The sequence below is a fragment of the Monopterus albus genome, unplaced genomic scaffold, assembly GCF_001952655.1.
Source record: "Monopterus albus unplaced genomic scaffold, M_albus_1.0 scaffold388.1, whole genome shotgun sequence".
NCBI classification, from domain to species: domain Eukaryota; kingdom Metazoa; phylum Chordata; class Actinopteri; order Synbranchiformes; family Synbranchidae; genus Monopterus; species Monopterus albus.
Window position 1 is genome coordinate 56,134 of NW_018128268.1, and position 27,701 is coordinate 83,834.

A 27,701-nucleotide genomic window follows, 5' to 3' on the forward strand; every position below is an offset into this window, starting at 1 on the left:
AAGCTAAAAAAAATGTAGAAAAAATCATCTGGACTTGGTTTTAGGTAGAAGACGTTTCACCTCTCATCCAAGAGGCTTCATCAGTTTTATCTGACTGGTGGTGAGCAGGAGATATTTATCCCCCTAGGTGGTGTAAATTAGAAATATTATATATACCTTTTAACCATATTCATATGAAATATATACTGTAGATACCAACAGCAAACAATAAATGAAAGCCTGGCATTCAAGGACTACAATAGTTTGTACTGTAACCCTAAAATAAAATCAGCAATTTAAGCCTTGGATTCTCTTGCCAGATATCTAGTGTTTTTTTCCCCCTCCTACAGACTTTTCAGCTTATGCCTACAAAGCTTTTGCAGTTCATTCTGCCACATTAATTATACTACATGTGTGAATGTTGAAAGTGTACAATATTAGCAGTACAATATGCATTTGTTTCCTATTGCTTATACTGGTTAAAATATATTTATTTAAAAACGTACTGATTTTCAGAAATTACTGTATTGATCAAGTATGGTTTTAATTCACTGAAGATTGTTTTTTTCTTTTTTCATGGACCACTTTTTTAAGGTTTTAGTCTCATCTCAGAAGTTACCAGATTTTTACTCATTCTTGTCTGGATCTTGGATAAAACAGACTTGATATTTTGTTTCCAAACCAGTCAAGACCACATCAGTGGGGAAAATGCCTGTGCATTGTCGGTTTTCTTTGTTAACACTTAGGTGCAGCAAGTGCCTTAAGCCAAATGAATGTTAATAAAAAAGGCAACATATCAGGATGAATGTAAAAACAAGAATGAGAATTCTATGCTGAAAAAAGGAGGTGGATTGATCTCAACCAGAAATACAAGTTGGCAACAGGATAAACCTGCTGATCAACAATGAGTGTTTGAACAAACACTGGTGTGATTGATCATCAAGCTAATCAAACAACTAATTTGATAGTCCTCTGTACTGTCGGGATGGTAGTTACACCCAAAGTGGATTCATGTCTTAATAACCACAGCAGAGAGAGAGCATTTTACAGATAAAAGACCTTGCTAGCCTACCTAACAAAAATAGTAATGTACTGAATTAAGTTGCATTAGCCTTGGAAGCTGGACTACAGTAAGTTAGCAATGATAATCACAGATTCTAAGTTCCTGGATCAATAGGTAATAGTGAAACATTGTTAAAACACAAGCAGTGCCTCCTTCCAACTGTAAGATAGAAAACAAGCTACAAACCAGTTTTCATCAGAACAAGGAGTCCGCCAAGCTTTACCCACATATACACACTCACTGGACTAGTAACACTGGTCTCTGAGCAGCCGGCTGTGAGGCCAGTGCACAAGGACTACAAAGTGCAACACTGAAAAGATGTGCTACAAAAAATATTAAATAACTCTTGTATAGTGTAGTAGGAGGCAGCACAGCCCACGGTGGTTAGTGCTGTCACCTACATAGCAAGAAGGTCCAGGTTTGAGTCCCGGCTGACCCGGGGCCTGTCTGTGTGGAGGTTGCACATTCTCCCTGTGTCTGTGTGGGTTCTTTCCAGGTACTCTGGCTTCCTCCCACAGTCCAAAGACATACAGTTTAGAATGACTGACTTCTCAAAATTGCCTGTAGGAGTGAGTGTGTGTAGTTGTTTGTCTACATGTCAGCCCAGTGATAGACTGGTGACCTGTCCAGGATGAACCCCGCCTCTCACTCAATGTCAGCGTAGATTGGCTCCAGCCCCCCGTGACCCTATAAGGAATAAGTGGCATACATAATGGGTGGATGGATAGATAGTGTAGGAGGCCTACAGTCAAATTCAGTTCAGCCAACAGGGTCCTCCTGTTGGTTATACTGAAACAATTTTTTGCATAATTTTGGGGATTTTTTATTGGGAAAAATATTCAGTAACTTCACTTTTACCACTATGATTTCACAACACTTAAATGGGATGGGGGGGGGGGGGGGGGGGGTTTTTCTTAATTTTGGGAATTTTACAAGGAAAGATTCAGTAACTTAACTCCTAAGTATATAATGTCTTCAGTGTCACTGAAACACAAGAGAGGTAGTAGGCTAATATCAAACTAATATATTCAGTTTAACAGCACTGGTGTGGTCTTGGTCTTGTGTCAGTCTCAACCCTGTAAAGCTTTTGTCTTCTTTCAGTCTCAGCTTGGTCTTGGTTTAGGTGGTCTCGACTACAACGCCATATGACACATTTTTGTATTCTTTTTTCAATAAATTGGCAATCACATAATTGAGAATTACTGACAGTTTTTATAATCCATTATCTGTAATCATCCTAAATGTTCATTAAAAATTATTTAAAATGTTGGGGTTTTGGTGTGTTCTTAAAACAAAATAAGCAATTTAATACATAACTTTAAATTGCTATAAAGGTTATAGATCATTCAGTCACATTCAATATTTAGTTTAGTCTCTCTTACCTGTAGCAGTGCAAATCATAAGAAATTTTTCAAAATTAATATTTACTGAATAATATAGATGAATAAGTATCATCTTCACTGTATTGTTTATACTTGTGTGGCTGCAGCACTGTTTTCCAGGAGCAAAATGAGTGAGGACAGGGTTAATAAGGGAAGCAGTAATTGGACAGTCTCATTTAAAATGACCAGTAAAATCAAGATTCATAAATATACAAAACAGAATTTTTTGTTACAGTTTCCACTGACAAAATACTCAAATAGATTTGATAGGATTGAGATTCAATAAGAGTATTTAGAACTCAAAACTCAGATTCAAAATTTTAAAAATGCTACTGAAACCTATGCTCAATATTTCAAAACTTCCAGATCTGGACTGGAGTCCCCCATTTGAAGACCCCCTGTGTAGACAGATTTTCCTGCAAGAGGAAATAAAGTGACTGAATCAGTACCTTAAAAACAGTTTTGTTTTCCTCATCAGTGAGCCTGGTCAAGACAATATGTCTATCAGCTCCTGGGAAGCTGCATATGCACCACTCTTGCTTTTGATGTGCATTCACACAAAGGCCATCAATATTAAAGTTGTTTAAAGTGAAGGACTGCTTCTTTTGGCATTCATTTATGTGGAGCCATTTGCTGAAAGTGATTATAAGTTTAGAGTAGCTGCCTTAGCAAAAAAAAAAAAGTAAAAGTCTTACTTAATTAGCCCAGTACAACTCCAGAACATTTAGTTGTCAGGAGCTGTCAGGATTGAATGTTTCTCTCAATTAAAGCTTTAAGAAATTCCAAACAATGTTTTGACAAAATATTAAAATGTCTTACTAATTGGTTACCTCTGAAGAACCTATCACAACTCCAGCTAATTTAATAATTTTGCAACTTCAGAAAGAAGAAATTCAGTGCCTCTAAAGCTTAATGAACATAAATAAATAAATAAATAAAATGTTTAGGTTTGGGGTTCTGTGTGCATGTCTGTGTGGCCTTGTTTTTCTGCTTTTGTGAGGACAGAAAACCGGGAGCGCATTAGCTTCACAGGGACCGGCTTAACTTGTGGGGACAGGAGGCTGGCACTAGGGATGCACCTGACTAAGGATTTTGTGAGTTGTCTGTCTTCAGTGTGACTATTCTGACTATTCATTCTTTTTCTTTCTTTCTTTTTTTAAGATATATATTTATAGCCTAGACTGTCAGAAAATCAACTGCCATGAATTTTCAGTGATGATTTCAACTACATTAACATCAGTATTTAAATGCAAAAGAGCGACAGGAACATATTTCTGATATTTATGATGCAAGATTTAAATGGTGACCTATTTAAATTGATGATATGTAATGCTGGGCTGCTATATGGATTTGTTGAATTAACGAGACAGGCAGCACACTTGTATTTCTGTTGAACCAATTCTCATATAGGCATTTTTTTTCTGAGACATGGTTATAGTCTATTTTACCAAGTTTGAGTCTCTCTCATCAAATTAACCACCAGCACTTGTTCTGATGTATGGTATTGAAACTGAACACTTAATAGCTTTTCCCCAAAACCCTCTTCTGTCTGACCATTTTCTAATAATTTCTGAATATGCATTAATGGACTATACAGTATGTGGGGGGAAATTTCCACAACAGTAGATGTTTATCTGACAATGCTGTTGCCAAATTTAAATAATTCCATCATTATTTACTTCAGTGCCATGTGTCAACACAATGGAAGGCAGCCACCTTAACTTTGCTCCCACTCAAGTCAATAATCTTGTTGACAGTGCTGCAACATTTGTAAGACCTCCTATATATTTAGACTGCTTCTCTCCCATAGATCTCTCTGAGCTGATCTCAACAATTGCTTCATCATCAACATGTCTCTTAGACCCCATGCCGACCAGGCAGCTCAGAGATGTTTTACTCCTAATCAACACGTCCATATTAGATCTGATTAACCTCTCTCTATTAACAGGCTATGTTCTGCAGGTTTCTAAGGTTGCAGTAATTAAACCTCTACTCAAAAACCTTACTCTTGACCCAGGTGTTCTAGGTAATTATAGACCAATATCCAATCTCCCATTTATTTGTAAAAACCACAAAAAAGCTGCTGCAAAGCAGTTATGTGACCACTTGCACTAGAATGATTTGTTTGAGGATTTTCAGACTGGTTATATAGTCCATCATAGTAGAGAAACTGCACTGTTGAATGTCACCAATGATCTTCTCCTAGCCTCAGAAAAAGGTATAATCTCTATACTTGGCCTCTTAGATCTCAGTGCTGCTTTTGATACCACTAATCACAACATCTTATTACAGAGACTTGAACATGTTATTGGAATTTAAAGAACCTCACTAACTGTTCAAAGTTCAAACCTTATTTATCAGATAGATTCCAGTTTGTTCATGTTAATGATGAATCTTCCATGCAGACTAAAGTTAGTCATGGCGTTCCACATGCCTCTGTGCTAGGTCCAGTTCTCTTCACTTTTTTACATGCTCCCTTTAGACAATATTATCAGGAAACACTGCATTTTCCTTGCTATGCAGATGATACTTACTTATATTTTTCTAGAAATCCAGATGAATCAGATCAATTGATCAGACCTAAATGCCTGGATGACTTGTAATTTCTTACTTTTAAGCTCCAACAAAAGCAAAGTTATTGTATTTGGGCCTGGAAATCTTAGAAATCTACTGTCTAACCATATAGTTACTCTAGATGACATAGCTCTGGCCTCCAATACTGCTGTGAGGAACCTTGGAGTCATTTTTGACCAGGATATGTCCTTTAAATCTCATATAAACAAAATCTCTAGAACTGCCTTCTTTCACCTGTGCAATATTGCAAAAATCAGGAACATCCTGTCTCAAAGTGATGCTGAAAAACTGGTCCATGCATTTGTTACTTTCAGGCTGGACTACTGTAACTCTTTATTATCAGGATGTCCCAATAATTCCCTAAAAAGCCAGTTAATCCAAAATGCTGCAGCCAGACTAACTAGCAAGAGAGATCATATCTCTCCCATATTAGCTTCTCTCCACTGGCTCCCTGTAAAATCCAGAATAAATTTAAAATCCTTCTCCTAACATACAAAGCCCTTAATGACAAGGCTCCATCGTATCTTAAAGACCTCGTAGAGCCTTATCATCCTAACAGAGCACTTCGCTCTCAGAGTGCAGGTTGGCTGGATGAGGTGACCCTGAGCCTTCCCTTAGTTTTGCTGCTATAGGCCTAGACTGCCCCCCACCATTATGCTCTGAGTTCCTCTCCTCTCTCTCCATGCATCTGCATGCCAGCATTACATGTCATTAACTGTGTCTCCTCTCTCCTGCATTGTGTCCTTTCTCTCCCTATACCTACTACCTGCAGGTAGCCCTGGCTCTGGAGCTCTGAATGTAAGCCTATGTAGGGACCCAGTAAGTGACAAAAACAAAGATGTGTGTCTTGATGTGTGTGTGTAACTTCTAGAGCCCCATCTTCCTTGAAGGCTTCAAGCCAAAAGTGATGGATGTCATTCATGCAATATTACACACATTTTATCATTGTACTTCTACTGTAATTAAACCAGGACAGAATACTTAGTAAAACACGAGCCAGAATAAAACTATTATTTTTCTATTTTCTTGGCACCTGTACAGTTAAGCAATCTAAGCAACAGGGTACATAAATATGAGTTGTTTTTTTTTTTGTTTGTTTGTTTGTTTCTGACAACAATGAATTGATTTTGGGAGAGTGTGGTTCTAGACCTCTAGATCACTGTCCACATCTGTAATTGTTTTAAAAACAATTCAGACATGTCTAGTGGTGTGCAAATTGACATCCAGTATCTATACCGCTCCTCCCAAAGAGGGTCATGGGGGGAGGCTGAAGCCAATCCCAGCTGTTCCCCTGATTAGAAAAATAACAAATCAAATCAAATTTTATTTGTATAGCGCCAAATCACAACAAAAGTCATCTCAGGACACTTTACAAAGTAAGGTCTAGACCTTACTGTTATCACTATTATTACATAGGGAAAACCCAACAAATCCCCCTTGAGCAAGCACTTGGTGACAGTGGGGAGGAAAAACTCCCTTTAATGGAAGAAACCTCCGACAGACCCCGGCATTCTGAGCTATGTATGTGAGATTAAGAATGTGGATGAAATCAAAATAATATTATCCCAAATTTCGCAACAAGTGTGAATGACACTGACAGTACAGGATGCTGTGAATCAACTTCTAGAAATTATAACTCTTAAATCAACATATTTTTCAATCAGTGTGGCTATTAGTAATAAGTGTTACCAACCACCGTGACATCAGCTGCACAGTTATGTCAGCCAGTATTGATCAATTCTGACAATCGAAGAACCTTCTCACACAAAAAAACATTTTATATGAACACAATGTTATACTAAATTCTGAAGTAAAATTAAATAATTTAATCTGATTATCTTAAATTATTTCTTAAATAAAAAGTACTACATTTAAGTCAAAGGAGACACTCAAAATTCCCTTAGAGATATTAGGCCAGAAATGGGGCATAATGTCTCAGAAATCACCACCTGAACAAGCTCAAAAAACACATGTACATTCCAAAATAAAAAGTAAAGTAATGTATATATGATATGCTTAAGAGACTGACCTGGCAAGCATTATAGAGCAGCTGGTGCTCAAACTTCTTGATGCCCAGGATCTGCTGAAACATCTCATAGAGCTGGTCTTTGCTGAGGATGAGCTCAGAGGCAGCGCTGGCAGTCATTCTCTGCTGGTGCTTCCTGGGGTCCTCTTCCCCACGGTAGATAGTGTCAAATTTGGCCATCCAGGAGCTCAGAACCGTCTCTTTACTTAGGCCATCAATCTCAGGCAGGCTGCGCACTCGCTTTTCTATGTGCTTCTTAAAAACCTCCCGAGAGTCACTGGCAGAGCAGCCACCACTTTGCACCATCCGGGACACACGGTCGCTTTTCAAGAAGACCTGTAATCAGTAGATTAATTTGTAAAATGAGATCAGATTGCTTTAGTTTTTAAATCCTATTCCTATAGATTTCTGATGTTTAACTACTGTATAACAAACTCATCAGGGATGCTTTGGGGAGAGAGCTTAATTTTTGAGAGAAGGCAGCTAGCTGCTAATGCTAGAGAGTAGGGCTAAACTGATTCATGGACAAGTTTTTTTAAATTAAAAATGAACAGCACTACAATATTTTAGCCAACTTACTGTGTAGATAAACATAGGAACACCTTCAGCAGCAAACTGAAAACAGACCACCAACATACACTGTTGAACAAGTTCCATCATCACAGGCTGTCAACATCTGTAAACCTTTCTCACTGACAAGGATTATTTTCATGTTTGCGTCAAGAAGTGAAGCAGATCAAAATTCTGCCTCACTGTAGAAGAGGGACAATTGTTGTAATGTACATTATATACAGTAGATCACACTTTGAAAACATGTCTTCTGTCCATATAGTTTGTACTGTACAACAGTATACATGGACAGTTTCTTGATGGTTCAAGGTCATATTTTTACTCTTTTTGACACAATTAGCTGTTTCTCTAACAAAAATTGAATTGTCAATGCAAAAATTGTAAATAAAAAGGAAAAAAAAATTAAATTTTAAAAAACGGGGCTAATGTAAGGAGTTGGTTTAGCCAAATTACAAAAAGACATATTCTCTCTGTTAATATACCGCTGTTGATATCTAGCCATACATATTGCTTTGTTTTGTCCAAGAGTGGACATATCTGTCTCTGAGAGTTCAATCTCCACAATAGGAGTGAACAGAACAGCAGCGAACGGTGCTCACAGCAGTGTAAAATTATCTTTCAAAAGTTTTGCAAAAACATCACTTTCGTGAAAAACTGCACTTGTTACTCTAGATAATGCACAAAATCTAGTATAGAATAGGACCTGAAACTGTTTCTTTGGCAGAAAGTAGTTCCAGTTGCAAATATTAATACTGATGTCCATGGATCACACAGCTCTGTTTCTGGAAAGGCACATTAATGTTGATGGTATTTTTCACTGCTGTGAAAAGTACACATAAAAACATTGATGGCTGGTAAAGTCCTATCACTTATTATCACCGTCAAAGCTCTTTTTTGACCCTTTGTCTCTGTTTTTCTCTACCTTTGTATTTTGTCTGTCCCTTGATCTCTCTCTCTCCCTCTCACTGTCTGCCTCCATCACTTTTAGCCTGAAGCTTAAGTGGAGCTGAGAGCTTTAGGTTTTAACTGAATTGGATAACCTGCATCACCACCACCTTCATCTGTTAAATGTGACATTATAATAATTTACCTTGCTTGTGCTGCCACAATAACTGATACGGAAGTGCCAGTCTGTGTCAGTACCACCAACCCAACACAGATACACTTACTTGTTCTGTTTTCACACCTAACAGCAACTTCAAATCTCCAAATGTTCTCTTTTGAAACATTTGTCTCTACGTGTGCTTTTAGCAAGCACACGTACAGTGAAACAAAAATTATACAATAATTTCATTATGAGAGCTTTGCAAACACTGTTGAGCTTCAAAACATCATCATAGAACTTGGAGGAAATGTGAAGTCTGAGCATTTTAAGTACATTTACAAAATATGGCTTATCTGGAGACTGCCCTCCTGTAAAAGTGACTGTATGTCATTTGTGCCAGCAGGTTATTACAACCAATAGTTAAGTGCTATAGTTTGGTGACCTCTGGCGAGCATAGTAATTGTGACACAAGCAAAGGAGTAAGTTAGGTGATGTAATTTACAGAGCCAGAAAGTCCATGTTAGGGCAGAGGCACACCAAGCCGATGTGAAAGAACTAGTAGCGATGAAGGTCGACTGTTGCGTCGCCTCACGTCACTTTTGTCTGGGAAAAAGTGGCACTTGAATGACTTTCACTCAGGGTTGAAAAAGTGGCACTTGAACACACTGCACAGACTACAGCCAAATAGCACATAAATAGCTACTGTTTATAGTTGCTTCTAATCAATAATATGTCTGATAATAAGTTGCAAATGACACTGCCATTCTCTGCCCTTGCTCTTTTGGTTGTGAAAGAAGAAGGGAGGCTGTGGAGGCAAAAAATAAGGAGAAACTGCACTAAATGGGTAAGATCGTCAATGCTGCAGCAACAGGCTGAAGGGGCTTTCCCAGTCTGTTTTCTTCCCTCATTGATTTGCTAAGCTTAACATCTAATCAGAGTGGTGTCTCTCACCGAGAGGTCCACTACTAATTCAACAAGCCAAATCAGCTAAAAAGCTGCCAAGAGGGTCCAACTAGTGCTAATGGTGTAGGACACACTAGGAAGATGAGCCGTACCAGATACTCACCGACAGCCAACCATCAGCCTGCTGTGTCACAGGTCTTAGGAGGAGACTGGGGTGGATGGCAGGTAGATAAAACAGGACTAGTCTTCAGGCAATCAGTGCCAGTGTGTCATGAGTGTTTTGCACCTAATTGTGTGGATGCACAAGCATCCACACTATGTTTTCCTGTTCTTTATTTATTGTGTGGATGCTGACAAGCTAAGATCTGCTAATCCACTATCAACTCACTATGAAATGTCATTGTTTAAGTTTTAAAGCTATGACAACTTTCTGCTGGTTCACCTTTTGCTGTATGCTGAAAGTCATTCATCCTCTAGCAAAGTTTATCAGCATGATAACATTAATACAAATGTGCATAAAGGAGACTGACACCATGTTTCTCAGCATATCAGTTCACGACCATGTCACTTCTTTTGATATGTCCATCACATGGCATTACACCTGTCACATCAAACTCCTGGTCCATGTTGGCATAAAGCTGCCAATAATGTCGAGGGTGAAGTCAATTATATAGGGGAAAGTAAACAGTAAACCATCATAAGGCTAGTATAAAAAAATAAGCATTATCAAGCAACAAACTAAGCAATAAAAACAGGCAGTAAACGATTGTGAGACGAAATAATAGGAATAAAGTTAGAGTACTTAAAAATAGAGACCTGTACAAAGCTGTATAATCTGTACAGGGTATATTTACAGCAAGCGATGAAGGTCGACTGTTGCGTCGCCTCACGTCACTTTTGTCTGGGAAAAAGTGGCACTTGAATGACTTTCACTCAGGGTTGAAAAAGTGGCACTTGAACACACTGCACAGACTACAGCCAAATAGCACATAAATAGCTACTGTTTATAGTTGCTTCTAATCAATAATATGTCTGATAATAAGTTGCAAATGACACTGCCATTCTCTGCCCTTGCTCTTTTGGTTGTGAAAGAAGAAGGGAGGCTGTGGAGGCAAAAAATAAGGAGAAACTGCACTAAATGGGTAAGATCGTCAATGCTGCAGCAACAGGCTGAAGGGGCTTTCCCAGTCTGTTTTCTTCCCTCATTGATTTGCTAAGCTTAACATCTAATCAGAGTGGTGTCTCTCACCGAGAGGTCCACTACTAATTCAACAAGCCAAATCAGCTAAAAAGCTGCCAAGAGGGTCCAACTAGTGCTAATGGTGTAGGACACACTAGGAAGATGAGCCGTACCAGATACTCACCGACAGCCAACCATCAGCCTGCTGTGTCACAGGTCTTAGGAGGAGACTGGGGTGGATGGCAGGTAGATAAAACAGGACTAGTCTTCAGGCAATCAGTGCCAGTGTGTCATGAGTGTTTTGCACCTAATTGTGTGGATGCACAAGCATCCACACTATGTTTTCCTGTTCTTTATTTATTGTGTGGATGCTGACAAGCTAAGATCTGCTAATCCACTATCAACTCACTATGAAATGTCATTGTTTAAGTTTTAAAGCTATGACAACTTTCTGCTGGTTCACCTTTTGCTGTATGCTGAAAGTCATTCATCCTCTAGCAAAGTTTATCAGCATGATAACATTAATACAAATGTGCATAAAGGAGACTGACACCATGTTTCTCAGCATATCAGTTCACGACCATGTCACTTCTTTTGATATGTCCATCACATGGCATTACACCTGTCACATCAAACTCCTGGTCCATGTTGGCATAAAGCTGCCAATAATGTCGAGGGTGAAGTCAATTATATAGGGGAAAGTAAACAGTAAACCATCATAAGGCTAGTATAAAAAAATAAGCATTATCAAGCAACAAACTAAGCAATAAAAACAGGCAGTAAACGATTGTGAGACGAAATAATAGGAATAAAGTTAGAGTACTTAAAAATAGAGACCTGTACAAAGCTGTATAATCTGTACAGGGTATATTTACAGCAGTGACGTGCGGTCAGGGGAGGCAGGTGAGGCAGAGCCTCCCCTGTCAATCTTGAAAAGAAAAAAAAGTTAACCATAAAATATTATAAATGTTAATATTTGTCGGCTGGTGTGTGTTGTCGTTCGAATCCGATGTTGAAGGAATTTTTTTCAATAAAGAATAGCAGAATTTCCGTATGTCCCATTGAAATACATGGAGGAGATGTGCGATGAGGCAGCACTTTGCTGTGCCTCTCGGTGGATCGTGTAATCCTCACAAAGCTTTATGTGATGCAAATAGTGTGTCGCTGTCCCTCTATATATCGCAAATAAAATGCTTTCAAACACTCTGATTATATGCTCTGCCTTGCCATAATCTGGATAATGTATAAAATGTAGTTCTGTAACGTGTTTAGGCACGCAGATTAACCATAAAACCCAGTAAAAAAGTTACTTGGTGAGGCAAACAGTACGCCTGCCTCAAGGCAGAGGGCGCTAGTGAGCCCACAGATTCTTGCGCTACCTACAATCTTCTTCATGCTTGTTTATATTTCCTTTACAATCCGCCTTTTTAAAATGGAAGATTACATTTCCAAGTTGAGAAAATTCGGAAATCTGGACTTTCAATCAAAACATTTTTGACAGTCTGGACATTTTTGTCCAGAAGGATCTTCTTTATTGAAAACATTTGTTTTAATATTGGATTCGAACGGCAAAAGGGTTTGTAATACATACCAACTGACAAATGGATTTCGTGTACAAGTAAAGGTAAGACCATAAACTTTTATTATTTCTAGTTAGAAATAAGCTCAATTGGAATAAATTTTAACCTCAAATTAAATATGGGTCACGTTTGTGTGTGAGGGTTATTGTCCAGTCATACTGTTGTGGGTCAAGTGTTCATCAGAGTGACAGCCCAAGGGAAGAAACTGTCCTTGTGCCAGAAGTTTCAAAATAAAAGCTGCGTTTGGCCTTGAAATGACAAACCATTTAAAATAATTACTACATTAGATTCCACCTGTTCTAACCTCCTGCATCACATGTGAAATGTTATCCTGATGGGCCACTTCTGTTAAACAGCCGGATTTGTTTTGTCGGAGGTTTTAAAAGTCTCAACATGTCTAAATAATTTTGACCTGTGAGGTGTACAGGTCCTCCATGGAGGGCAGGCTTTTGACCTGTGACCTTTTCTGCAATCCTGACTGTCTGCTGAAGTCTGTACTTGTCCTGTTTCATGATGTCTCCAAAACATTTCTGGAAAGCAGAGTGCCTCTCTAGAGAGATGTCATCTATCCAGTGACAGGTGACTCCTAATTAGCTATGTTGTCTGGCAGTTTCTCTGAGGGTCATTTATACATTTAGACTTAATAGTCGTGGTAGGTTCTGTGTCGTAGAATGGGGTGTGATCACAAACATTTCCGCAGATCTGCAGTCTGACTGCTCGTGAGAACTGCATGTAACAGCAGGGTGTAAGCTTGATACATGCATTCCATAGGGAACATACACTATCTATTCCACTTCTACTGTTTTATTCAGTACACATACAAGATGTATAATAATTTCACTATAGGTCTCTCGGTGTTTACTGACCCTTAGTAAACATATTGCCAATAATTTTTCCAACAATCGCTTAGAGGTAAACAGCTCCAGTGATGGGGTGACAATGAAACTGAAACTCAAATCCATCCAATAGGCTTCACAGGTTTGACAGGAATGATGGCTAGCTGTAGTCTGGAGGTCTGTATACAATTGCACTTGCTGGGGCTTCAACCTTAAAAGCTATGAACTCAAGGTCAGTTAAATTATAGATGTACTGTTTTTCATACATTTGAATGTGGTCTCTGACATAAGCAGCAACAACACCACCACCTCTATTGGCCATTTGTGGAAAATCTGTCAGTTGCGTTTTATTAATTTTTAACTGTCCAGCTGCAGCCTTATAGGTTTGTTTCTGACACAAAACATTTGCCAGACACAATTCATGATGACTCTTCATGTCACCGACATGAGATGGCAGTCCTTCTGTGTTATGGTGAACGATGGTCAGAGTGTACGATCTGCTCAGTGTTTGTCCAATCTGAAGAAGCAACATCATGTCATCCATGTTGGCTTGTCTCATGGTCTCCAGGGCTGATGTGATCTCTGGATTCAAATAAAATCATGTCTCATCCATGTCCAGTTGGTGCAGTCTACTAAGGAAGGTCACTCTGCTGATAGCTATGTAAGCCATGTCACGTTCAAAAATGTGCTTCAGTGAAACTACAGCTGATGTTGTTGTCATTCTCTGAACCTTGTGGATTGTACCACTCCTCTGTTTCAGGTTGTGTGCTCTTTCTATGTACACTAGATTGTCAGCTGCACTCCATGCTCTACAATAACTGTTCCATCCAGCTGTTTCATTGTCCATTTTGCGTCCAAGCTTAGTTAATCATTCTGTTCATCTCATCCTTCAGCTATTTCAACAAAGTACTTCAGCCACTTCTTCTCATCATTTGGCTGTTTCAGCACTTGATTTCAGACATTTTCAGAGCGATTCTCATGATGTTTCTTTTTAATAGCAACACTGTAATAGTCCTCAGGGTGTAAGACTACTCTCTCTCTCTCTCTCTCACTCACTCTCACACACAAAGACCTACTGTCTTACCTACTTTGTGGGGACCAACAGGAAAATGTTCCCATCTTATTAAGTTCAGCATTATTGTGTGGACGCAGTAATGCATCCACACTCTTGTGGTGTGGATGCTGTGAAGCATACTTTCAGCTACAAAAGCCATTAAGGTATCAAAATGTTCAGCTCTTTAAGGATGCGTGCTTGTATTTTTATTGTTTGTAACATTTATACGTTTTAACATATTTAGCTTTTTTCAGCAGATTTTGCCCCATTCAAACGAATGGGAAAAATTTTCACATCATATCTTCAGCATACCTTCAGCTAAAACCACCATTTCAACTAATAACTATTCAGCAACTCTTTGGATATTCATACTGTAAACAGCTTTTTGATATTTTTTATGATTTTTGCATAATTACCGTTTACATTTTATGTCATTTCAATAGCCACATTCCAGAAGTTCTCAGTGTGTAGGACTACTCTTTCTTTTTTATACACACACATACACACAGACACACAAACATCTGCACACACACACACACACAGACAACCCTACTTGTTTTACATACTTTGTGGGGACCAATCGGAAAATGTTCCCATCTTAATAAGTTCAGTATATTTTCAGCTAGAAAAGCCATTCTTGTATCAAATCAATCATGTTCAGGTTTTTCAGGACATTATGGCATGTATTCAGCTTTTTTTTTACAACTTTCATACTTTTTAAAATATTTAGCATTTATTCTGAAAATTTTGCCCCATTCAAATGAATGGGGAAATTCAACTTCAGCATACTTTCAGCTATCACAATGTTCAGCTCCTCAAGGACATTGTAAGATTTGAGTCTTATAGACTCTAGTTACTTTATTAGCTTTAGTTACTTCTCATGCTTTTAGTTCCCTTTAGTTACTTTTCATAACTTTATTTTCCTTGTTTATACATATTACAGCTGTATTGACGATTGTCCAGAACTACTGAGCTTTGGTTGTTTTTAATACATTTATTTCCCTTGCTTATATATCTTACAACTGTAATGAAGTAGAATCTGCTTACTTTGAATGCTGTGTTAGGTTATTTCTTAGTTAGATAGATATGGATTAGAGATCTGTTGTCTATGAATGTTTAGTGCAGACAGGGTGACTAGTTTGCTGTAACTATTCAGCCTGCAGGGATTGCAGGCACGCCAAGGTTACAGGAAAAGAGCTTTTAGGGTCAACTGTAATGCTAGTCTTAATATTTGTCTTAAAGTGTAAGGTTATGTCCAATTGTTTAGATACACACCACGAAAACAACAGTCACGCACCTTGACTTTTCCTCATGTTTTGGCTAAACGCTCATTGAGAGTTCCTGGTTTGAAAGAACCGGAAGAAGCTACACAGAAATAATAGCTTATAGCTGTAACTTCTGTGTAGAAACAGGATGTCTGCATCTCCTTGTGACCAGACAGGCTATTTACATTTTACCAGAGGCCTGTTGGCCTGTTTTACACCCACAGTAGACCCGCTTAGCATATTCCAAGATTCTGCTTTGTCTTGGGATGTCCTGCAGAGGCCAGGGGCTACAACCTGAAATGACCACCTGGCCAGTTTAACATACTTATTAGCATCACAGACAAAGGGGGCCTGCAACTCAGGCCACCCATTGATCAGGGTGCCGGAGACACACAGACACACACACACACACACCTGGTCTAGATCACATATCAGCAAGCAAGCGCAGGCAGGGGTTGACCTACTCACTCCAAATGGCCAATAGGATTACAAAGTGTGAATTGTTGTACCTTTGTTTAGGCCGGCCCTGGCCCAGCCAGATAAATGCATTGTAAAAACCTAACACGGGGTGAAGAGAAGTCGAATCTCCTGCGGGAGCTCTGTCTCTCTGATCCCAGCGCTGTAATGACTTCACTGTGCTCAGACTTTCAGTAAACTTTCTGTTGATTTTAAACAGTCCTCTCCTGTCTTCACTTCTCATGCTTCCAACAAAAGAATTGGGTTAACTTCTAACAACATCCATGCTTCTATTCACAATTTTTCTAAACTTCATACTTTTGAAATATTTAGCTTTATTTTAAAAATCTTGCCCCATTCAAATGAATGTGGGAAATTCTACTTCAGCATACTTTTAGCTATCAAAATGTTCATCTTCGTAAGGACATTCATGCTTCTATTCAGAATTTTTCTAAACTTCATACTTTTGAAATATTTAGCTTTATTTTAAAAATCTTGCCCCATTCAAATGAATGTGGGAAATTCTACTTCAGCATACTTTTAGCTATCAAAATATTCAGCTCCTTAAGGATATTTATTGTATCTCATCCTTCAGCTTATTCAACAAAGAACTTGAGCCATTTCTTCTCAACCTTCACCTATTTCAACAAAGAACTTCAGCCATTTCTTGACATCCCTTAGCTGTTTCTGTCAGGTTTCCCCAGCTGCACCTTCCTTCCTCTCTTGCTTTTCTCACTTTAGTTTTGCTTCCTCACCCTGATTACACAATCCAGCACACCTGACCCATTGCCCCTGATTATCACCAGCTGCACCCTATTAGTCTCCTCCCTATATATACCCTGCCCACCGTTCACTCCCTTGCCAGTTCAATCCATAGTGTCAGGCTCCTTTTGCTCCTTTTCTTCCTAGTCCTAAAAGTTTTACATTCGCTTAGTTTAGTCTTTTGGTCTCTTTGCTCCTTTTTTTACCCTCGGTCTCCTGGTCTCCATATTTACTGTCAGTACTTTCTCCTGCTGTTCTTTTTGTGACTACGGACCTCTCCTCTGGACCCTGGTTCTACTCAGCCCTACCAGTCTCCACCATACAGGTCGATGCACAGTCTCCATTAACTGTCATTACATGCTCCTGTCTCCTCAGCCATCCTCACCTCAACCACGACCAGTTCAGGAGTGACCCCAGCATTCACAGCCCGACCTACAACTATCCATCTCACCACCGACTGTTTCCCACTGCCACAGATCAACACCCGGTGACTCATTATCATACTGCATCTGTCTGTTTAATCCACTGAACCTTGCACTGTAAATAAATCCTTCACTACTTGCACCGAAGCCAGCCACCTGGGTCCATCTTTTCTTTGCTCGCTCATACCCGTGTCCGAGCAACCTCAACAGTTTCAGCAATTGATTTCAGGCATTTTCAGGGCGATCGTTCAGCACTCAGCATCCACAAGCATTTTCAACAGGAAATGCATTTCTTTAATTAAGTAATTTTTTCTTTCTCAGCCTAACCAAGCAGTTTGCCTGACAAAACACATTGAAGCCCCAACAGTTTCATAGTCATAACAGCATATTTATGAACAGTTTCCATAATGACAGAGTTCTGGTATGCTTGCCGTCATGTTTATAGTTATATGGGTCGCACAAGCTGGATGACTTGTTTAGTAACAATTTAGTTGTGCATATGTGGATTCAAAGGCTTACATTTATTGTAATGTTCAACGTGGTAAACGTGGAGACATAAGGATCAAAGATAGGGAGAATTAAACCTATCTTTTGGCTGCATTCACATAAAAGTCTTTCTGCAGGTTTGTGCAGAGGAGTGGCTATGTTTATTTGCCTTATAGAATATATGATACCACAAGATAATCACTGGTTTGGTTCACTTGACCACTGGTGCTCTCTCTCTCTCTCTTAGTGGAGTAGATTTAGAACACAGGCAGTGAAATTTGGGAACAAAAAACAGCTCTCAATTATGACTTGGATCCCCTCTTTCTTACCACTGACTCATTGAATCTGATTGTTTGCAAACATAACATTTCTAGCTCTCTTTGCCTGTCCTGATTTTGACCTGTTTTCCATCGCACTCCAACCTTGCCTGGCCCCCATTTGAACTGCTGGATTAGCCAGTGTTCGGATGTTTGTTTTCTCTTTGGTAAATTATCTGTACTGGGTTTTCTGTTTGCCTTTCTTGTGTATGGACTCTAGTTTCTCCCTGTATCTGGTTGACTGCCCCTCATCTGAACTGTGTGCCAGGCCTGGCTGTTTGGAGTCTAACAATATTTGTCCCTGTGGCCACAGCTAAGCCTGTTTCCCACACTGGTTTGTTTGTATAGGCTGCAGCCACTCTTACCTGTATGTACTGAGTAAAGCTCATATTTGTCTACCTCAGAAGTTGCCACTGTACTTATCTGTGCCCACCATTTTACCCACTTAGCTGAGCTGCCAGTCCTGTGTACTGTTCACCACATCCTCCTAGGTTTGGTGTCTGTGCGTGGGTCCTTAAACGAAAATACAAACTGTGACACTATTCATGTGTCTACAGTATGTGTGTACATGTTGTATTTTACATGACTGGTTACAGTGACATATGCATTGCCCTCTGTATATTTTATATAGTGTAGTAGTTGATTGGATCCATCCAGCTAAAACTAGTGTACAGTAGTAAAATACAACAAATAATATTCAGTTTGTTAAAATTGTTTTAGAGAGGTGTTGATTATCCAGAGTAGTCATTATTTTTAGTAGACAGGGTTGCATAAATACAGCTTCAATAAAAGCTGAATGTTGTCCAGAATGTGCTGTATGTGTACTCATATAACACAGTGAGCAGTGGAGGTGTTTTTTTTTTCTGGTGCTGAAAGTGAAGGCATCAATAAGCCTGGGAGTTTACATATATAAAGTGATTAATACATGTGAAATAATATGTTGAGGTGTTGGATTGTAAAAAAAAAAAAGCTGAGCAGAATGACAAAAGTTATGATGGAGGAATGAGTTCAACAAACTATTTCTATAAACTAGGTGATGGTAAATACACTATGTCAACATTCACATATAGTTCACACATAAAATTGAAAATTACTGTCTCAAATGGAGAAGCTTTTCTTTGCAGTATCCAAACTAAAATCATACAGTATACAGTCTCTGTTGCTTCAGTTCTTATTCAGTCTCTACAGAATTTTGCTGTCCATAGAAATGCAGTAACGACACTATGGTCTTGATTTTTCATTGTGTGGATCCTGTAAAGCATCCACACTATGTTCTCCTGTTCTTTATTCATTATTATTGTTAGGTATTTTTAGTCAAATAGATATTGGATAGATACTTTATGTATTAGAAATGTTTAGTGGAGATAGGATGTATAGTTAGACTGTTAAATGCTTAGGCATGCTTATGAGTTTCTACAGGGTACATCTGGTCAAGGATACTAGAGAGAAGAGTTGATGACTGTCAGCAGACAGGGTGTTTAATATTATTATTATGATGTGTATAACTGTAGCCTTAGCCATAATATTTTCTTATGTTTAATGTCATGACATGTCACTAGAGGTTGTGTTAGAATGTTTTTAGATACACACACACACATTGATTTGCTTCATGTTTTGACTACTGTCAGGACCAGCTGCAATGCTGGTAACAGAGACATCCCGGTTGACGTTTCTGTGTAGTATGGGGCTAGCCCAACCAAGGTGATATAATGTATAGACCTGGTGGGCTCAGGGTTTTTCATCTTACATCTGCCTGCGTGCAGTATGGAGGTGCAAGATACTTGAGCATGTAATGTTAATTTTACCTGTGATCCTTTGAATAAATCAGCACTGTTTTGAAGTTACTTGGACTGTCTCGTCTCTCAGAGTTAGCAATGGTAATAAGAACCGTATCCTGCATTATTATTATTATTCTGGGATCTTCCACCTTTTTTTGGCACTTAAGTCCAACATACTTTCAGCTATACAGGCCATTGAGGTCTCAATCTGTTCAACTCTTCAAGGACATCCCTGCTTGTACTCAACTTTTTTATAACATTTATACTTTTTAATCTATTTAGCTTTAATTTTTTGCAATACAAGTCACTTGGAGCTCAAGGTGCTGAGTCAATGACACAGTCTTGGAGTGCCATCTGGTGGTTGATAAAATGCAGTGTAATTGGGACATGCCTCAACATAACTCCTCTCTCTGTCTGTCCCCCCGCCCCACACGTTTTACCTAGTCTGTGGGGTACTATTGGACTATTTTCACATCTTTAATAAGTTCAGCATACTTTCATCTAGCAAAGCCATTCAGGTATCAAAATGTTCAGCTCTTCAAGGACAGTCATTTCTAAACTTCATACTTTTGAAATATTTAGCTTTATTTTGACAAACTTGCCCTATTCAAATGAATGGGAAAATTCTACTTCAGGATACTTTCAGTGATCAAAATTATAAGCTATTATTCTCTGTAGCTTCTTCCGGTTCTTTCAAACCAGGAACTCTCAATGAGACGAAAGAGACTGCTTTAGATTTTATAAAAAATAACCGTGCTGGTTTATTCAGAGGATCACAGGTAAAATTCACATTACACGTCCAGATCTCTCTCACCCCTCTGCCTGCGCGCAGGCAGCAGAAAAGCTCAAGATCTCTGGACCCAACAACCTATATAATATTAATCATTTTGGGCTATAGAAATTTTTAGCTTTATTTTGAAACTTTTGCCCCATTCAAATGAATGGGGAAATTCTACTTCAGCATAATTTCAGCTATCAAAATGTTCAGCTCTTCAAGGACATTCATGCTTGTATTCAAAACTTTTGTGAACTTCATACTTTTGAAATATTTAGCTTTATTTTGAAAATTTTGCCCCATACAAATGAATGGGGAAATTCTACTTCGGCATACCTTCAGCTATTTCGGGTATCAAAATGTTGAGCTCCTCAAGGACATTCATGCCTCAATTCAGAATTTTTCAAAACATCACACTTTTAAAATATTTAGCTTTATTCTGAAAATTTTGCCCCTTTCAAATGAATGGGAAAATTCTACTTCAACATACTTTCAGGTAGATATGCCTTTCAGGTGTCAAAATGTTCAGCATTTTCAGGGTGATCCTTCAGCACACAGCATCCACATGCACTTACAACAGGAAATGCATTTCTCTAGTTTGAAATGATTCATTTCTTGGAATTCAGGAACTGAAGCTTACTGACTGTGAGATACTCCACATACTGTATGTCAAATATTAAATTGTAAATGCACCGTGCATTACAGACTGAGATGCCAAGGAGATTCAGGCTCTTTTGTGGCTCAAGCCAATTGAATCCTGGCCATTTGGGAGCAGATTATTAACGCTGCCCTGTGGAGCTCAGTGCACATTCTGCACCATTTATCAAAGCCAAGACAAGTTATCTCCACGGAGGTTACTTTTCACCCTATTATTAGTTTCCCTGCTTGGACAATTTCATTTTAAACAACAACAGCCTCTGCAAGGGGAGGTTTACAGCCTGCAAAAGGTACTTTAGACATCTGAACTTACATAAAGGTTGCAGACACTTCCTATTTATTAAAAATAAAAGCATAATTTCAGCTATCAAAATGTTCAGCTCTTCAAGGACATTCATGCTTCTGTTCAGAAGTTTCTAAACTTCATATTTTAGAAATTTTTAGCTTTATTTTGAAACTTTTGCCCCATTCAAATGAATGGGGAAATTCTACTTCAGCATAATTTCAGCTATCAAAATGTTCAGCTCTTCAAGGACATTCATGCTTGTATTCAAAACTTTTGTGAACTTCATACTTTTGAAATATTTAGCTTTATTTTGAAAATTTTGCCCCATACAAATGAATGGGGAAATTCTACTTCGGCATACCTTCAGCTATTTCGGGTATCAAAATGTTGAGCTCCTCAAGGACATTCATGCCTCAATTCAGAATTTTTCAAAACATCACACTTTTAAAATATTTAGCTTTATTCTGAAAATTTTGCCCCTTTCAAATGAATGGGAAAATTCTACTTCAACATACTTTCAGGTAGATATGCCTTTCAGGTGTCAAAATGTTCAGCATTTTCAGGGTGATCCTTCAGCACACAGCATCCACATGCACTTACAACAGGAAATGCATTTCTCTAGTTTGAAATGATTCATTTCTTGGAATTCAGGAACTGAAGCTTACTGACTGTGAGATACTCCACATACTGTATGTCAAATATTAAATTGTAAATGCACCGTGCATTACAGACTGAGATGCCAAGGAGATTCAGGCTCTTTTGTGGCTCAAGCCAATTGAATCCTGGCCATTTGGGAGCAGATTATTAACGCTGCCCTGTGGAGCTCAGTGCACATTCTGCACCATTTATCAAAGCCAAGACAAGTTATCTCCACGGAGGTTACTTTTCACCCTATTATTAGTTTCCCTGCTTGGACAATTTCATTTTAAACAACAACAGCCTCTGCAAGGGGAGGTTTACAGCCTGCAAAAGGTACTTTAGACATCTGAACTTACATAAAGGTTGCAGACACTTCCTATTTATTAAAAATAAAAGCATAATTTCAGCTATCAAAATGTTCAGCTCTTCAAGGACATTCATGCTTCTGTTCAGAAGTTTCTAAACTTCATATTTTAGAAATTTTTAGCTTTATTTTGAAACTTTTGCCCCATTCAAATGAATGGGGAAATTCTACTTCAGCATAATTTCAGCTATCAAAATGTTCAGCTCTTCAAGGACATTCATGCTTGTATTCAAAACTTTTGTGAACTTCATACTTTTGAAATATTTAGCTTTATTTTGAAAATTTTGCCCCATACAAATGAATGGGGAAATTCTACTTCGGCATACCTTCAGCTATTTCGGGTATCAAAATGTTGAGCTCCTCAAGGACATTCATGCCTCAATTCAGAATTTTTCAAAACATCACACTTTTAAAATATTTAGCTTTATTCTGAAAATTTTGCCCCTTTCAAATGAATGGGAAAATTCTACTTCAACATACTTTCAGGTAGATATGCCTTTCAGGTGTCAAAATGTTCAGCATTTTCAGGGTGATCCTTCAGCACACAGCATCCACATGCACTTACAACAGGAAATGCATTTCTCTAGTTTGAAATGATTCATTTCTTGGAATTCAGGAACTGAAGCTTACTGACTGTGAGATACTCCACATACTGTATGTCAAATATTAAATTGTAAATGCACCGTGCATTACAGACTGAGATGCCAAGGAGATTCAGGCTCTTTTGTGGCTCAAGCCAATTGAATCCTGGCCATTTGGGAGCAGATTATTAACGCTGCCCTGTGGAGCTCAGTGCACATTCTGCACCATTTATCAAAGCCAAGACAAGTTATCTCCACGGAGGTTACTTTTCACCCTATTATTAGTTTCCCTGCTTGGACAATTTCATTTTAAACAACAACAGCCTCTGCAAGGGGAGGTTTACAGCCTGCAAAAGGTACTTTAGACATCTGAACTTACATAAAGGTTGCAGACACTTTCTATTTATTAAAAATTATATAAAATTAACATTTAGTATTTTGTATATTTTTATTTTTACCACCATAGGAAAGTCAGAGGTCAGGGTTAATGGCATTTTATATTAATTAAACAATGGATTTGTAAATAAATCTACAACAAATTCATTTATACCTGAGTTGGACAATTACTAGATAAAATATAACTTTTGTGAGTGCACTGGTGTAACAGGTAATACAAACTTACCTCATAGTAGCTCTGGACAGCATTAATGAAGGCCTCATCTGCTACAATCTGAGTTTCTCCATTTAGGAATGCCTGGAAACGCTCTTTGACTGTCTGCAGCTGCTGCTTACTGATCTGAGGAAGATGTTAACAAACAAAGAGATTATCATAGTGAATAAAAATCATGGCCATAACTACTATATTAAAATGATTCAAATTAAACAAAAAGTATGTTTAGTTCATGTATATGCTGCATGTGTGTGTGTATATGTATGTGTATACATAGGCAGTAATACAGAGATGCACAAAAGTTCAGTTTCAAAACAACTGTGAGTTGGCAGGAATATTCAGGATTATGAGTGTTACTGTGCACCCATATGTGCATCTTTAAAACTGTCATGTTTTTCAAATATATCAACATTTAAACCAATTGTGACAGAAAAATAAGTGGTCATTAATGAGATGGGGTATGTTTCTCATAGCAGGTTTACAGATCTTAAAAACTTTGACCTGTAGTTTAACAGCAGTACAAATGATAACAGTGTCTATAGATAAAACGAGTAACAACCAAAAAAAATCTTATCCATGTACTACAAGTAGAAATGTACAAAAATACTATATTGTAAATTTTCTTAACAAGCTATCACATTGCCAATCAAACACTTTAAACGAGTGATCACATCACCATTGGGCATGGTGTTGAGGCAGGGCTTCTGAGTATCTTCAATTCAGTCTAGGTTCTCTAAAGCAGGTGTTTGGCTCTACTGGTGATTACCATAACTAGTAACTGTCTGCCAGATGCATCAGTGCTTGCTTGTATATTCATTAAATTGTCAAACCGGTCTCACATACATAAAAATAACCCGATGAGCTGTTGGATATCTGAAAGTTTAGAAATTTTGGTTGGCTGTGGCTAACACACACAGCTGCTGCTATGGAAAAATCAATTTTCCATTAATCCATTGTGGCTAAAACTGTAGTCTTGTGACTGCTGTGATTATAAAACTGAACTGCTACTACTACTGCTGCATAAGACAAAACACTGTCTGCATTTTCCAGAAATCTGCCACACCATGTTTTTCTTTTTGTCTTTTCCAATGTAAGAATTCCTTAATCTACTACAGTATGTGTCAATAAAACTTGCAGGTTCTGGTTAAACATATAGCCTGAGTTAACATGATGTACAAGAGTATTACCAAATGCATAATGCCTGCCAAGATTAAGTCAGTTCACTGTGGTGCTGGTTCAAATGGTTCAATTCAGTAGAATACTAGGCCAACATCAGCACAGTTTATGAGGTTAATAGCTCTGCAATCACATAAATATGAGTGATAAATTGGAGGGAAGAGAGGTACAGCTTTAAATAATTAGGCTAAACTTGATAATTAAATGTTGACAACAAAGATTGTCTTTTAGAATCAAACACTTTGCTGGAGATACACTATTGCGAGGTACTGTTATTTTAAAATGTCTGTTTTGGACCGCCAGCATACTTAGAAATTGTCGCTTTAGAGTAGGTCTATACAGGTGACTATTGTCTGGATCCCACTTTGTTATTGTGCCCAGTTATAATATAATTTAAAATCTAACCATGGACACAAACACGGTGAGAGTGACACATTATGTTTTATAAACTATGACAAATTATTATATGAATCCTCCTTTAACAGAGACAGTAGCACTACAATGAAATGACCAATAAGAGCATCCTTCCCTGCTAGAAGCATCCATACCCATTGGCCAGTGCCTGTCTGCAGTCATAGTAACTGTTACCATGGGCACTGCAGCAGAAAAAGCAGTATGAGATTACAGCTTCCTTAATGCAGGGTCAAAGTTAACAGTTCAGATGAACCACAGCTGAGCCAGCTGTGTGCTGCTCTTTATCCATGATACATCAGTACATGACTAAATATTAGAAGGTCAGACCATGGTATGTGAACTCATTTATCTTTCCTACGTTAAATTGGCATTTGGCATTATTTAAAACATAGACACCACAAAGTGCAACACAAGTCAAATACATCTTTAATTAATTTTCCAGTGTCTATGGTATGTAATGTTTAAATTCACTGCTAATGTCTGAAATTACAGTAACTCCATTACAGATGTGGTAGAAATATCCAATAAGTCCCCATACCTGAACAATGAAATAAGCAGTTTTTCAGTGTCATTCAAAATGACTTACAGTATATGACAATACAGAAACAATTCAGATGAGCTTTTTCTGATCTGCAGTCATTTTATGAAAGACTGTGAGGATGGTTAGAGAAACCAACTCTGACTGCGCACCACAGTCCTTGGTGTTAAAGTCAAAAGCTTTGTAGACTGAATTCCAAGGTTCCTGTTCACACAAAGTTTCATCCATCCATAGGTACATTGCAATTATAATCTGCTAATGCAAGCTTGCCAAAATGTAAACAAATACAGTACTGGTTAAGGTTTTAATTCACAGCATAACTCACAGAATCCATGGCAACATTACACTTCCTGTTTATACCCCCCCCACAGAACTGTACTTCTGAAAGTACAAAAAAGTGACAAAATCCACTAAAATTAATGTGTTGCTCTATCTTTTTTTTATTACTAATGTACAAACCATCCTATCCATTTCTATACAGTTATTTGCCTTGTGTTGTAAATCTGTGGAACAAGACAAAGAACAGCAACGATCTCTTAGTTTTGTCTGAGGGGGGCCTAGAGTGTCACACTCAACTACTGGAAACATTTTGACTAAACTGAATAGGTAAACCTTTATTAACAGCGGTAACATTTGTTGATTAGTTTATTTATTAGTATTAAGCCTAATATTTAGTTGAATTAACATAATTCACTAAGCTTATATGAACTTTAGCACTATGGGTTTTCCTGTCATCAAATACACATTGTTACATGTTTTATATTTTAAACAGTATTGTTTATACATATACAATGTGATGAGTGCATATTTAATAATATAATGACACATGGAAACATGTAGTACACATTTAGTTTTCACAAGAAGCATTTCACTTTAGGGAAACCACTCTGAAACATTATACTCTTTTTCCGAGGATATCGTTCCACTCCAGCTGTGCATGTTAAGAGGCATCTGTTATCATGTAATGCTCTGTTGCCACTGCCACTCCAGGGAGAAGATGGCTGGTGGGTGGGGGGTGGATTTGGGGAGCTACAGGGGGGCTAGGAGTACTGTCAAGTGCCACTGCCACTCCAGGGAGAAGATGGCTGGTGGGTGGGGGGTGGATTTGGGGAGCTACAGGGGGGATAGTAGTACTGTCAAGGAGCTGTCATGGGGGTGGGAAGAGAGGGGAGAAGAGTAAAGACATCTCTGGATAATGGGAGGATAATAAATTACTTTAAGTCCAGCTTTGCAACATTTCTCTAAACTGGGATGATACATTTTTCAAAAGTAATGTTTTACAGTTGTTTATTTAATGCATTTGTCTTTAGTGGCCTTTTAAAAACTGCATTTCCCAGAAACCCAGGTCTTTAGCACATTTACATCTCCACCTTGACTGTTATGATTTGGGTGGTGCTGCCTGTTTGGTGCTTTTATTTTCTGGGTTTGCTTCTGGTTCCTGTGTCCCTCCTGCTGCTGGCTCTCCTGCTTGTCCTCCTGGTTCCTCGTCCCTCTGGTTCCTTGTCTTGCCTGTCCTTGGTTGCCCCCTGCACTCCCTGCCTGCCCGGAGTCTGCTCGTCTTCCTGCCGTCCAGCATAACCTGTGTTTATTCAATAAACTGCTTTCTTTAGTTCCCCCTCCTCTAGCCTGTGTCTGCTACTGGGGTCCACACCATACACCACATGAACCGTAACATTGACAGACTGACAAGATATGCAAATGTACAAAGAAAGTGATATTGATAGATGTCTTTAGACAGCAAAGCTACTGTCAAGACTTTAGCAGCTAACCTAGCAACTTCACTATATTTTAAGACTTTTAAAACTGCTTTTTCCAATATGTTTTATAACTGTGAGAAATGACTGTGAATAGTGACAAACCCACAAAGAACAGTTTTCTTTGGCTCTACAGCTGCTCTAGCTTCTTTTTGGCTCATTACTCTCATCAACCTCATCTAGAAGCAGAAGATGGTTGTTTTCAGCAAAGAAAAGTAAAGCATTTAAA

General features: G+C 38.3%; 1 protein-coding gene across 1 annotated transcript in view; it reads right to left on the reverse strand.

Annotated features, from left to right (window-relative positions):
- Positions 1 to 1,687: 1,687 nt before the first annotated feature.
- LOC109951435 (calcium-dependent secretion activator 1-like) overlaps positions 1,688 to 27,701 on the reverse strand; it is a 105,072-nt gene continuing 79,058 nt past the window's right edge. Inside the window, exons 2-4 of the mRNA XM_020585945.1 lie at positions 23,603 to 23,716; positions 7,028 to 7,360; positions 1,688 to 1,729 (exon numbers count right to left, since the gene is read on the reverse strand). Of these exons, the coding sequence (XP_020441601.1) occupies positions 1,688 to 1,729; positions 7,028 to 7,360; positions 23,603 to 23,716 (489 nt within the window). The remainder of the gene's footprint in view (positions 1,730 to 7,027; positions 7,361 to 23,602; positions 23,717 to 27,701) is intronic.